Raw genomic sequence first — 14,498 nt, 5'->3', positions numbered from 1 at the left:
CACACAGAAACACTCACGGCCTTTGCAACGCATGTGGAGTTTATGTTGTTTTTGAGCTGCGAGAGGATATGAGGCTGCTTAGGTTGTTCCGGGGACCTTGATGGTACTTAATTAGCATTTGGTGTTATGGAGGTGAACCACTGTATGTGGGAAATAAGCCTTGGGCTGAGAAAGAAATGTGGACGTTCGGTAAGGTGTATTTGGAAGTGATGTGATTTACATTGGATGGGCATGCGGAAGATGATGGCACCATTTATCAATGACTGCTGCTGCCAGTGAACAGTTTCGATTTGTGTTTCAGTTTGGTAGGTTTGCGAGAGAGATCAACCTGGGCTGACAACAACGACGGTTTCGAAGAAGCCAGCGATTCCAAGTGATGTTTCTTCTTCCTCTTTTTGTGGGCAAGTTTTGTTGACTCAGAGGCATTCACGGAAGGTCCACGAATTTTCTCACGTTTCCTGAAGCCAGCAAAGCAAGAACGGGATCATAAAACTAGATATGGTTGAATTGATGAAGAACGACTGTCCAATTCTTTTCATTAGATGTCAAAAGTACATAACGAAAAGGTTCGTTGTTGAACTCATAACTAACAGGGAGACACGTATGCTATCTGTTTCAGGTTGGTGCACCATAATGATTTACGGTTCTTAGTTAATTGAGGTGGAACTTTTCATTGCAACCCCCTTCCTCGACGGCACAAAGTTTGAAACTGAACAGCGGACACATGTTGAGTCGCCAAACGACCACCACTTCTAGAGATAGCTGATACACTAACCAACCAGAGTGGAATCAATTGAAGTTGGCCTCGAATACATATGCTTGACTTATCTTTCAGGAAGGTCAGATTCCTGAAAATAATGCCAGAGTCGAAAGAAATCGTTCAGCTTTAACGCCTTTTCGGTGCCTAGATGCCATGCCACCCGAAGGAGGCACGAGGGCTAGGATACTGCCAGGTCGCCCAAGCATAGGCAGAGGAAGTCGGGAGACAGAGGTCGGGTTCGAACCACGGACCTCCCGGTCAATAAATTCGCGCACTAACCACTGAGCCATCTCGCCAGAATGTCCGAAATCTACTGAAACCGTCAAAATCGCAGCGAAGCCGTCAAGCACCCAGGCCAGAAAAGCCAACTGCCGATTGGATGCTCAAGCAGTCAATCAATTCAACGACAGCTGACGATGATGAGTGCTTAGGCATGCCATAGAGGCGTGGGCGACGATGGTGAGTATTCACCCAAAGCCGATCAGACAGTCTAGATTCAAGGCAAAAAGTTTGTTTTAAATACCGCGATGTCCCCTGTAACTTTTTCACTCACAATAAAGCGGTTGTATTCCTTCTTGGCGAATCTATTTCCGACGATAAGGCACTGGAGTGGGGACAACAGCTAGTTAGAACACCATCGTTAGGACATATCACAGTTGAAACAGCGACTGAAAGTGATAAAGTTTAATTATGGAATGGAGCAATACACAATAATTCAGAACTTATCGGGTTCTCAATAATTACCGCTGTTTTCATTGTCGCACAAAGCTGTGATCATGAATCTCATTCAAGTTTAGTCAGTTGAAGAAAAACACTGGCTCGTAGTGACCTGGTCAACGGATTCACCAAGTCGCAGCGGTGTGAATCGTGGAAATTCAAGAGCACCAATATCCGGAATACTCATTTCACATGAGATGGGAAATGTCAGTTTGTCTTACTGAAAGCTCTTTGAAAAGTGCCAGAATACAAATGAAACGTCCTCACCCTGTGGGCTCGATATAACTCAGTGGTTAGGGCGCGAATTTACTGACCCCGATAACCGTGGTTCGAAATCAACCGCGGTATCCCGACTGCTACTGTATAGGCTTGGGCAACCTGGTAGTATCCCAGCCTTCGTACTTCCTTCGGAAGGCATACAATCTGGGCACTGAAAGGGTGTTACAGCCGAACGATTATTAGTGTTGCTACTCCTCACCCTGGTGCAGAAAATACGCGATGCAGTTCTTGTTGACCTAACAAGGAAATATTCCCTCCTGTGGAAATATTTTGAATTCTTCTAGAGATGTTTCTTGAAAAGTGGAGCGTTCCACCAACATATTTTTCTCAAAAACCAGTTTAATGAGCAACTCGACAACAAAGACAGTTGGAAAGACTACTACCTACTTGCCGAAAGTCCCGGAGTTTGCTGTTACCTGTGACGACCCCGGATGTAACATAGACAAGGCAATCGGTTTCCTGACCGAAGTATCAAAAGTAACCTGAATTTTCCGTCCAAAAAGTTGCAAGTGTCGTGCATTCTGCCAATCAAGTACACAGTCCTCTTCCAAGTCATAGTGAAGGTAGGCTTCTCCTGTCTTCGGCTGTATGGACATCGAAGTAGCCTGTGGAAATACAGACTGTAGGTCCGTTTCTGTGACTGATTTCTTCAGTCCACGGACAAACAGACATTTTCTAAATGAGAAAAAGATTTTTTTAAAAACGATCGATTAGCAACTCACCTCGGTGGGTGTTGTTGCTCCTCAGTCTTTCGTAAAAACCATGTTATATTAAATCGTCTCCGACGAATTGTACAACTTTGTCTAGTATCGAATGCAAGCAAAGCATCCTGTGGGGTGGGGAAAGTGAGATAGGCCAAAGCGGGACGTTGTCGATCCCACTTTTTGTGGTCCGAAGAGAACTTAATAGAAGTGGCCGATGGAAACCGTTTGGCGATTTCACCAACATGTGTCTTGTAATGAAGTCCATGTAGTACGAGTGTTTTGCAATCATACCGATCTGTGTTGGAGAGATGAATGAGGTTGAATGAGACCCGCGCGGTTACCTGCACTTTCCGGAAGAAAATTTCCAGTCTTGGCCGTCAATGTTTTGTGTTGGAAAGTCATGCCATCAAGTTTCGCTTTGTACTGTTCGACCATATCAGCCGATCCAAATTCAACATAAACTGTGCCCGTACACTTGTGAGTTATGGTATTCCATTGTATACGTGCTGTATGTATATCTGGGATGAGCTGTTCCATCAGATGGAGGTTGGTTTTCGGAGGCAAGCCTGACACACATAGAGTGCGGCTATTCTTCTGCTCGATGCGTTTCACAACTTCTTCCGCAACCTTTGGATCTAGTTCAATCGTCTTTTCGAATGCATTCTCTTCCCGAGAAGTTCTCACAGCTGAGTTGGGATCTATGAACAAAGATGGTCCAACGTTAGGGGACACGATGACATACCTTCAGCTAACGAAGAAGAAACTTCATCACTTGTTTTTGTACGCTTTGTATTCCCAAGGTGATTCAACGTCTTTTTGCGTTTCTGAGATTTTTTCACAAATCCATCCGAGGAGCCCATCTATGGAAGAAAACAAGTCAAGCGCACGATAGAGCAACAACGTCACAGCTTAGAAAGCTGAGGCCAACACTAAAGGGATTGATCTCACTTGGGAAATGTGTCTTAGTATGGTGATTAGTTAATCAAGAGGCAAAAGTATTTTTCCATTGAGAATTAGAAAATGTGACGATTACGGAGCAACTCATACGCCAGCAAAAATGAGAGGTTACGTGCATTGGTGAATCGAATAAACCATAAAGCGTCGTTAAGGATGGTCCGACATCCTAATACGTTTGAACTGAAATACACTCATTTGCAAACTAATTTGGTTTTGCGAAAGACTCACGTGAAACCCAGCTGAATCTCTCGTTTGTGATGTTTTCAGATTTTCTCGATAGATGCATTTTCACAACAGGGCTCGACAGTTTGTAACGCCAAAGCATACTCGTTTAAGTAATCTGTTTGGTGGACGATCACAAACAAACTATGGGAGTTTCAGTGTACGTACTGATGGTTTATAGGCGCACGATCTCGATTAACTTGATTGAGTATCAGATTGTATCAGATACAGCCAGAAATTAACAGTTGGCGGACTTCGGCGTGAAAACCGGTCTTTAATGGGGCATTCCAAATCCGTACTAGACTAGCTGAATCGGCTAAGCGGTAACGGTTTCCGTTGAACCGATCATCAAGCAAAAGAGGTGGCCCAGATTGTTCTCTAGAAATTCTGTGAACGTTTGCAAACAAGCATGATGTTTTGGGAATCTTAGTGGGTATTTGGAGGCCCGTTTCCATCTGTCCATATCATCAATTCGAGTGCACAAGAGACTTCCACAAGCAACCAAGAACGAATTAGACTAACAAGTCAATAATATATAAAACGACTGTTGATGAGATGATACAGCAAGGAATCTCTTCAGCTTATTGAGTAACACAGACTGTGGAACATCGGAAAATAAATGTTTACAAAATGGGGCAATAATTTCAATATTTTCGACGATGAACATTTACTTGTATACGTTTTTTCATTGCAAACGGTGTGGTCAGGAAGTTCGGTTGCTGGCTGTTTGCTAGTCGAGTCACATAGGTATTTTACCACGCCGTCTAAGCTAGGAAAACGCTACATGGGCAAGACCAACACCTGTAAAGACCGAATTCGTGAGGAGGGTTTTGGCAAACTGCATGAAAGCAGAAATATATGGAAACAAGAGAGAACCGAAGTGAAGTCGTTTCGTTTTCAACTATGCGGAGTAATGAGCATCTGCACACATAATTCAAGTGATATACTTAGCCAAATGCAGTGCCCCCTGTCCCAAAAAACATCACCTAATAAAATGAGAAACATGCCACTTGATATTTCCTAAACTTCTTATACTTCGAGAGAGCACAGCCTACTCACCAAACCGACGGAGTAACAGAGGGATATCTGAATGAACGATACTCACAACCCCACACGGAGGATGCACTTCTTGACACGACCGATCTCAAACAGTGGGGCTCTCGAACAGATGCGAAGAAAAGAACCGACACAGATTGTTGGATCTTGGATCGATCCTATCCAGACACCCCGTTAAGCCTGGAGTTTATTCGAGCTCACTACCCTAGCCTTGCATCCGATTGCCACCCATGGGACAATCGGGTTCCATGATTGTCTGTGATCATCACACGGTTTGTATTCCAATTCAGCAGCCCTAATTCCTGGTTGGAAGTTCTTTTTTCGTAGCGTGGTAAGGCAACACTCACCATTTCGTTGTGTCGTCACTAGGCCCATGTGAAAGTTTTTTGGGAGACTAGGTTGCCAGCCAAGAATCCACTTGGATCCAGTGACAGCAGGACCCGAGAGCGACAGGTCACGGAAAATCCTCGAACAGAATTGACAACGAGAGTAAACTAGAATAGGTCATGTTGACAGCTCCAACCAGGAAGTGAATTATGCACATCAGCAAGAATTTACGCCTTCGGATAGAGGCATGTGGCTGCAAGCGGTGCAGACTAGGTGATTTTAGAAAAGTGACCAGTACCGAGTTCCCGGGGAAATTTTGTGAGCGCTTTCAGCAAGCCGGTCCATCCTTCCACAGGAGCCATTTGCACGAGAGTGAACCCCTTGGTGATTAACTTCCTTGTATGTAAATGTGTGCAAGTAGCATTAGTTTACATCACCAAAAATGATAACTAAGCGTTTCACTGTCACCATTGTGAGCACGATACATACATAGTAGCAACAGAAATCTAGGTCTACGACGGGCATGTACCCAATGCTCTCCGAAGGATCATTATGTGGTGGATGATTTCAAGGATGGAACAGCTGTACAATGGTTCTCGGCTTTTTAGCACAGATAGGCTTCGTTTACAGGAAGAAATCAGTAAGTATAGCGGAGTTTCTTTCGAGTCATGTTTAGCGCAACCCCTCCATATTTAGTCATCTGTTTATCGTCTACATCTGTATCGGTACCAACAACACATCAGAGCGTTCAGCTTCGAAAACCATAAACTCATGTAGTTTGGATGAAACTCGCTGTCTAAAAAGTAATCAGATTGTATTAGCTCGGCCGGGATGAAGCAATATATCAGGCGTAAACCTATCCCAAAGACCTTCCAGTTAGAAATCGATGCCCGAGCCACCCCGAGCACAGTTTGGTGCTAATTGCATTATGTTAAGACTGTCGGTTGTTAGGTATTTGAAGATATATAGAACAGCCAGGATTTCAGTGAGTTTCTGGCCCTATAATAGAATATCGCGAAAAAGAAAAACTGAAACAAGCTATCAGATCGGACCAGCGATGAAATATTACAAAATGCACAATATTACCCGTTCGGTGCATAGCTGGCTTGCTACCCGAGTAAAGCACAGGGCTGAGATACTGCCAAGTTACAGGAGCAGTCGAGATCCTGGGGTTAAGTTCAAACCACGGACCTTTTGATCAACAAAGTTGTACCCTAACCACTGAGCCGTCTCGAGCTTTAAAAACTTACTAGAAGATTGTTCAGCTCCTCAGCGTTTATTTCTAAATCCATTGTCATAACTGGTAGTATCGAAGGCTGAGCGGATATTGCATCTGGAACGAAACAGACAATCTCAGAAGAGATGTTAACTAGAGAACAAAAAATTATCAACCTAAAGCCTGTTGCAGGAACGATACTAATGAACGAAACAGTTCACGAAACCACAAAAAGCTGCGCCCCGGGCAAACTGAATGGCATACATCGCAAATTGTCCAGTACGCCTGAAACAAACCAATAAAATAAAGTTGGACTATAGGTAAGGAGCTCCTTTTTACCAATCACTTTCCCAGGGGACTGTTATGATCGAACATTTTACTTCATTTGGCTACTTCCAAGCGAATTTCTTCCTGGGAAGGATGGGTTACTTCCAGGACTACAAAAAATCACTGCTGTCCAAGAGGCACGGTTAGTGGCATCGTTCCACCATAGCGTCACACCGTTTCTGCTTCAATCTCCCAACCTAAAGCTGTCGTAAAATCGTTCAGCTGTAGCACCCTTCCGGTACCTAACTGCCATGCCACCTGAAGGTTGCACGAGGGCTGGGATACTGCCAGGTTGCCCAAGCCTAGACAGGGGAAGTCGAGAGGGGTCGGTCGGATTCGAACCACGAACCTTTCGATCAGTAGTTTCGTGCTCTAACCACTTCGGCCGTCTCGCCCCCTAAAGCTGTCACTCTGTCTTGGTGGTCGGGCTTCCGTGGGCTATATTGGCCTGAACTCAGTTTCTAAGGGTTCAACCATGTTGGGAAGGCCAACGGGGAGCAGCCCGACGAACAGCAAATGCCCGTACTACGAGAAATCGTATTACGAGATAGTGTGCGGATAAAGTCGTATTGTTCTATGCGATAGGAGTGTGAAGGCAGTAAGGCGGTTCCTTTAAGCAACCAGCATGTCCATATTTATGGAAGGGCAGGTTGCAAAAAGTTAGCGCTGAAATCCGCACACTTTTATCACGCAACGGTTGACTATGACCACTGGAGCATTATTCAATACGGTTGAAATATTTTTAAAACCAGACGGTTATGCTGTACTCTCTCTCTCTCTACCCCGAGCCAGCCCGCTATAGCTAAGTGGGTCAGGTCAATGAGCTATAGGCTCCGGGTCTCAAAAAAGCCTGAAAACCACTGTCTCGCGGCTGTGTTCTGAGTCAGAAGCTAGGGAGAGGGTCCCCGAACAAAACCCTAATACTCTCACTGCCTTGTGGGTCAGACTTGAGACAAGCATGCCCTCTTCTTAAACCTGGGCTACTGGAGAATATAACTCACCCTTGCACTTCTCCGTTAACCGGCTCTCACCCAGAACCCCTCCCCGTCCATCGAATGCACTGCCACTCCTCTAACCATTATTCCGTGGGTAAAATATTGCCCAGTAAGACGAACTCTTACGAAGTCCCAGAGATTTAACCCACGATGCGGCCTTTATCGTCCATAATTCAAGATGGGCAACAGGGAACCCCTGCTGAAACCTTGCTTTCCCTCTGTGATTTATTTTGTCCGAAACAAGCGTACAAGACCTCAATGAGGTCACGCAGCTCAATCCACTTAGGACGAGCTCAAATATTTAACACCTCACTCTTGGGGTATTTGATTATCCTGGAGCAATTGCTCGTGGTATGTGCGATGCGAGAATAGTACTCAGTCCCAGGGCTGAAAGCACTTAACTGGACTAGATTACAGTTAACAGTCCTTGCGTTGTAAGGTCGACCGCTTCCGTTAAGAAAAATGCAGGTCGATGCAGTAAACGGTGTTTATTTGTCGTACCAGTACACGCACCGACAGACCTTAGTTCGGAATCTGAAAAAGACGGTTTTTATCGAGATCTATCGCGTTTGCTCCCGATACGTCATCCTGGGGGGTGACAAGAACATCAAAGTTGGACAAATAACCTGGGAAGAAGCAAAGTTATGCGATGGATTTGGAGTCGATGCTCAGCGTACGAATAATGCAGAGCGACTTCCTTAGTTACGTGCTGAAAATTGTCAGTTCCTGCCAAGTACACTCACATTGAGTTACTTGGGGGCCACCAATCACAAGCCAGTCATGGACTCAGTTGAATCACGCGGTACTGAATCACTGATAGAGAGCGTCTATTGAAGATTGTCGTTCCATCTAGTGTGTGCATCTTGACTCTGACCATGCCACTGGAATGGAGCTCCGCTACCGTGATCTTAGTTCTCGAGAACGTCATCTGAAAACCATCGTGGCATCAGCCTAGTAGTCGTAGCATCCAAGGTGCCCTCTGGTACTGTTTTGACCGATTATCGGGGAGAAAAACTCGTGAGAAACTGGGTTTCGCCCTGAACCAGGATGTACCAACTATAATTTTACCTTGAGACAAATCCTTGAACAACACCGATTTTTCAAACATCCCAAGTTGATGTTTTTCTTTGCCCAAAGGCTGCTTTTGACTCTGTCGACTGTCAGAAACTTTTAGTGATCAAAGGGATTCATTCAAAATTTATATCCCTGTCAGAGCACTAGATGCGCGTACGAGTGTAAAGTAAGCTTTCTCCTGGGTTCGCGACGTCGTGGTGTAAGACAAGGCAACTCTCCCTCATATTTCTTCCCCAACTTCGTTATTGACGTGATGCTCGAAACTTTCCTGCCTGCCTCTGTAACCGCGGGGATCAAAATGTTCCAACTTTCCAATGACCGGAACTTTAGCAGCTAGTATATCCACAGTAACTCAGAGTGACTGACTGAATCTGTTCCATAGCTCAATGCCGTAGGACACGTGGGCACTCGGTAGTTCATACCGACCCTAAGTGTTCAGAACCAGGTCTTCATTGTCCTCTGATTCGGGGGCGAGATGGCCCAAGTGGTTAGAGCGCGAATTTACTGACCGGAAGGTTCGTGGTTCGAATCCGACCTCCGCCACTCGACCTCCCCTGTCTAGGCTTGGCAGTATCCCAGCCCTCGTGCTTCCTTTGGGTGGCATGGCAGCTAGGCACCGAAAGGGTGCTACAGTTGAACGCTTTTTTTGTCCTGATTCATCAGTATCATCACCAGAGACAGCAACATCAGTGGTGACACTGATGTTTTACTGCCGTACAACCATAGTTTATAGATCACAGTTATATTTATAGTCCTGTAGTGAAAAGAATTGAGATCAGTGAATGAAGGAGAGGACCTAGCGCCGGCCTATCGCAAGCGTTCTCAGGTAACTTCAACTCCAAGCGCACAAACTGAGAGCACGGACGCCACTGACATTAATCTTCCGCCATTTCTTGCCATGTCCAGCCAAGCGTATTAGAGCCAAGGGTTCCGATCCTGGAAGGCGGGCCGCACTAATCGCCGCATTACTCTCTTCCACACTTCTGTCAACCCATACGTTGTGCTTCTCGCACTTTGCGCCATTCTGAGATAGGCACAGAGAGAACACTCCTTTCAGTAAACGACGTTTCGACATGCGTAGCAAATGGTCCAGCCACCGAAGTTGATGGAGTTGGATGTTTCCTGAGAGTGAAGTACCTAGTGGACAACCAAACCCGTCTGCTAATTACCTCATTACGAACTTTTGAGCATTGTCCGACACCAGAAACGCTCCTGAGTCATCGGTGATCAAAAACCTGAAGGTGCTTCATACCACATGTCCGCGAAGGTCGTGCCTCGCAACCATTCAGGAACATGGCGCTTACCCTTAGCCTGGAACACACGAACCTTGAGACCCAGTGGTATGCAATTTCGATTCATCAAGTAGCGCAAATTGGTAAGTGTGACCTGGGTCTGGCTTCATTAGGCAACTCTGTCAAAGCTAATACAACTACTGAGGTGTGCAAAATTCTCCACAACCTCTGGTGCTTCAGAGATTGAGCGTTACGAAGCATGACCGTGCACTGTGGAGGTGTGAGGCGCATGCTGAAAGAAGATATAATGGTGGTCATTTGATTTACCAGGCTTTGTGCTTCGTCTCCGAAGATGAGAATGGTGTCTGCAGACTCCGAATCGACAAGGTTCTCATCGACAGCGAGTTGAACGCCGGAGTTTTGAAGACTTTCCAGCGTTCGCCTCATTATTTCATCAATGGCGAAGTTGGACAAGAACGGAGAGAGTGGACATCCTGGTCAAACAAAACTTCCTATAGGGAAGCTTTTAGAGAGTTCGTCATGCATTATCACGCTCCGAAATGTGAGCATAGGGACCGTAGTATGTTCACAAATTTGTATGGCATACTCTGTTGAGCAATTGTGGTTAACAGTGCTGACCAATGAGCTTAATCGAACGCACCCTTGAAGTCAAGGAACACCAAGATTGTGGGCCCTTGGCACATATGACGTTGCTCTAACACCCGATAGAGTGCAGGGATGTGGTCTACACAGCATCCACCCGGTCGAAGTCCCACTTAGTGTTCCTGGGTTGGGGGTTCACCTGCCGCCATAAGACGATGAAGAATTAATGACGCCATAAGCCTTGGTACGACGGGACCACAACACTCAATATGAGATGTGGGACAGATAAGGTTTCGTCCACAGTGGTAGGAATGTCTTATTCGTGATAGCCATCCAACCATTGGAGGGGACATGCTGAAACCTCTATTGAATTGGGATGATTTAAAAGCACGCCACCACAAATTCCAGTGGCAGAATATATCATCATAAAACGCCGAAACCACCTGTCAAGATGATGGGATTAACGCACTAGCAATGTGGGTTCCTCGAACAAATACACCGAGACTGACAGTGAAACCAATGCACTGGGGTAGTGTTACTATCAAGGTTGGTGTCAATATCACAACTTATTAGTCGACTATGCTCTGTTGCATAGAATAGGTTAAATCGACCTCACTGACCGAATAGTCCATCTGTCAGACAGGCGTGGCTAACATAACATGCTGAGGAGAAGCGAATGGAAAAATGAAGGCGAGGAAGTAAGCGGACGTACTCAAAACTTCGGAGGAGGATATCTGTCAGTATGTAGTCACCAAACATAGGATCAACGCAGAAGGCAATCCAGAGTGAGTCACTCAGGACTGCGTAATACCATAAAGGGACTGGGGCGAGATTGCTCAGTGGTTAGAGCGCGAATTTACTCACCGGAAGGTTTGTGGCTCAAACCCGACCTCCGCCTCTCGACATCCCCTGTCTAGGCTTGGGCAACCTGACAATATCCCAGCCCTCGTGCTTCCTTCGGGTGGCATGGCAGCTAGGCACCGAAAGGGTGTTACAACTGAACAATTAAAGGACTGTTAGGTGGGAAGCTGGAAACAGGTGTGACCCAAGAAGTTGTAGTCTATCTTATCAAGAGTCAAAAAGGATAGTTTGTGTCAGGTTTGCACAGACTATCGATAACGGAATGAGGTGGTTTACGTGGACGTCCTGATCCTTCCACGGGACCACCAAGAAAATGGCACACTTGAAGCTCGTACTTCAGAAGTGACGACAGGCTGGACTTAAAGTCAAACCGGCGAGGCACCAACTCTCCGTACCCGGAGATTAATTATGTGCGACACGATCTGTCGACCGAGGGTAGGTCACGAAAATCCTAAGACCAAAAAAGATTACCCCGAACTGAATTCAATAAAGGTGGTAAGTAGCATTTTTCAGGTTTGCGGGACATTACCGTCAACAGATTGGAGATTTCGCTTACCTAGCGGAACCACTGTACGCCATGTTTAGATAGGACACCAAATGTAAACGGACAGTCGAATACCAACAAGCGTTTCCGGCTTTGATAGTAACTATTATATGCACCAAAACGCCGGTTTTTTTTCAGACTTCTCCAAAATATTTTACTTAAAATTTGATGCATCCTTCGTAACAATGGCAGGGTTGTTAAAATAAGAACGGGAACAGCCGGTAATAATTGTGCCCCTCAAGTACTGAATTTGGTGGAGTGAAACTATCCAGTGACAGAAGAGGGGCACGCTATCGTTTAGGTTGTGGAAAACTCCAGTCCGTACATCTGGGAGAACGGATCATAATCCGTACGCACCTGTCCTTTGCAAGACTCACTGCACAGGGCAATGACCTTGGATTGAAATGCACTATAGGACCAGCTAATACGGTCCGAGACAGATGACCGACACCGTTCGGGGGCCAGCAAACATAAAAATAAGGTGAACTAAGTTGATGAGATGGGTCGCTCGTTCGTGAACTAACAATGAAAATGGCAACACCAGTGGAACAAAAGTTTGTACCGTGACAAGAAAGGCGAGGCGTCAAGTGCAGTACACAGTGAGTGAGTAATCTCTGGAAGACAGAAAGCGTTTGAAATAACCCAAGAAAGGCTCTAATGGCCAGACCAATTAATGCATACGAGGCACCGAAGCATGTCAGCAAGTTTTAGTGGACAGTGCTATTCCAGTAAAAATAGTAAAAAGGGTGACGTTCGGCTGTAGCACCCTTTTGGTGCCTACCCGCCATTCCGACGGAAGGAGGCACGAGGGCTGGGATACTGCCAGGTTGACCAAGCCTAGACAGAGGAAGTCGAGAGAATGAGATCGGGTTCAAACCACGGACCTCCTGGTCAGCAAATTCGCACGCTAACCACTGAGCCATCTCGCCCACTGGTTAGGGCACCAGCTTAAGGACCGGTAGGTCGGTGGTGGAGACGCTGAAATTGGGTTCAAACCACCGACCAACCGGTCCGTAAGCTGGCGAATTAACCACTGGGCTACCTCGAGTAGTGCGAATAATACCATGGACAGTGTACAAGTTGGTAAAATGGAATACCCCAGCACCGCTCTGCTCGGTATATACACATCAGCCATTTCTGTAGCAAATGTGTTTCTCCCAGAATGGGTGTGTCGCTGTAGGCCACTCCGCCAACCATACAACAATCAAGGAGCAAATTTCTGCAGCAGGAAGTTAGACCAACTGTTAGAAATGTGGCGTAAAACATCTCAGAGTCTCAGCAAAATCCGGGTGGACGGATGGGTCGACAGAGTTAACGAAACACGAAAAGATATTCTATGCAGGCTACTCGGCGACATGTGCAGTTGTGTCGGCAGTAGCGGATACTATGTAGTTACACATGACGCAATAGGCCGTGCTCGGACGGATGCCGGTGAAGAAAGATGGACCAATCCATCTGCAGTCATATCGTCGAAGTCGCGCTACAGCAAAAAGAGATGGGAAGATAGCTCAGAGCAGGTCTTGTCGGGATGTGCAGTAAGCTATATTCCAACATGTTGGGACTATTAGGAACAAACGACGCGCAGGAACGGAGCTCACAGGGTTATAGATGAGTGGTAAATGTTAGGCAAGTAAGGCCGGACAGGAGGCTACACCGGTGGAAGGGGTGGATGACCCAGCTGGCTGAGGGGTTAAGCATCCGCGAATCTGGGAGAGAGTCGGACAGACGGTATCACCAGCGACGCACAAGCTAAGAAATAACCTTATTATTGAGAGTCGACATGGGGAAGGGACATCCAACGGACCATACCGAAGAGTCCACCTTTTCTTGAAACGACCACGACAACAGACGATTTAGACCATATATACCAGAGACAAGCACTGCTCCCAAGGTTCCAGTAGGTGTTTGTTAGAAGAAGGTGACCAAGATTAAATCGACAGGACTGTCGGTAGTGTTGGTATGGTGAGTTGCAGTTGTTCAGTTGTTCCTCACTCGGATAACACCCGGTCCAATTTAATGGATCCCGGTCTTCCGCATTAGAAGCTTTGAAGGGCTTGTGAACCAAACCATTGGGACAAGCGAAGATTATTGTATCCAGGTAATCCATCTCATAAACCCAAGCTCAATTTGACACACTCGACGGGTCTAGTTGTCTCGTAAAGGAACATCATCCACGAAGAATCGGGGACCAAGTAAGCTCTCCCACTCGCAGGGTACACACGAGATATGATTTGCCTCGATTCACTTTGTTTCGTGACAGGTGACATTAATTTTATGACCTATAAGGGACCGTTAATCCGAAGAACCTTGCACCCTAAAAGACCATCGTGGAAAAATCAAATGCGTGCGTGACCTTCAGAATAAGTTCAGAGTCACAAATCCGGTGCATTCACGGATTCACGGATTCACGGATTGATACACAGGATCGAGGCTTTTGCCCAAGTTTCACGGGTCGGTTTTGTTCTTGTCGGTCAGTGGCTGTCGTTCACCTGAAAGGCACAAGTGAAAAAAGGGTGTAGCACTGCTCTTTATGTTCTCAGCGCGGGGCAGAATGCTCGCTAGCGCGAGGATTCGCATAAATAAATGTCTAATAGTGCTTTAAATTGGGTTCGAGAAGGAGCATG

At 46.1% G+C, this 14,498-nt stretch overlaps 2 protein-coding genes across 2 annotated transcripts in view; both read right to left on the bottom strand.

Moving 5' to 3' along the window:
- Positions 1-179: 179 nt before the first annotated feature.
- T265_12082 (hypothetical protein) lies at positions 180-6,320 on the bottom strand (the record flags this gene model as incomplete). Its single annotated transcript, XM_009179032.1, has 6 exons — positions 180-458; positions 2,144-2,431; positions 2,479-2,755; positions 2,802-3,158; positions 3,203-3,320; positions 6,273-6,320. 6 exons carry the CDS (start codon positions 6,318-6,320, stop codon positions 257-259), a joined length of 1,290 nt encoding a protein of 429 aa, XP_009177296.1.
- Positions 6,321-14,319: 7,999 nt separating this feature from the next.
- T265_12081 (hypothetical protein) overlaps positions 14,320-14,498 on the bottom strand; it is a gene marked incomplete at both ends in the record, with an annotated part of 8,116 nt that continues 7,937 nt past the window's right edge. The window contains one exon of the mRNA XM_009179031.1: positions 14,320-14,432. Within this exon, the coding sequence (XP_009177295.1) occupies positions 14,320-14,432 (113 nt within the window). The remainder of the gene's footprint in view (positions 14,433-14,498) is intronic.

The sequence above is a fragment of the Opisthorchis viverrini genome (assembly GCF_000715545.1).
Source record: "Opisthorchis viverrini unplaced genomic scaffold opera_v5_784, whole genome shotgun sequence".
NCBI classification, from domain to species: Eukaryota; Metazoa; Platyhelminthes; class Trematoda; order Opisthorchiida; family Opisthorchiidae; genus Opisthorchis; species Opisthorchis viverrini.
This window is presented reverse-complemented; position numbering and strand designations above follow the sequence as displayed.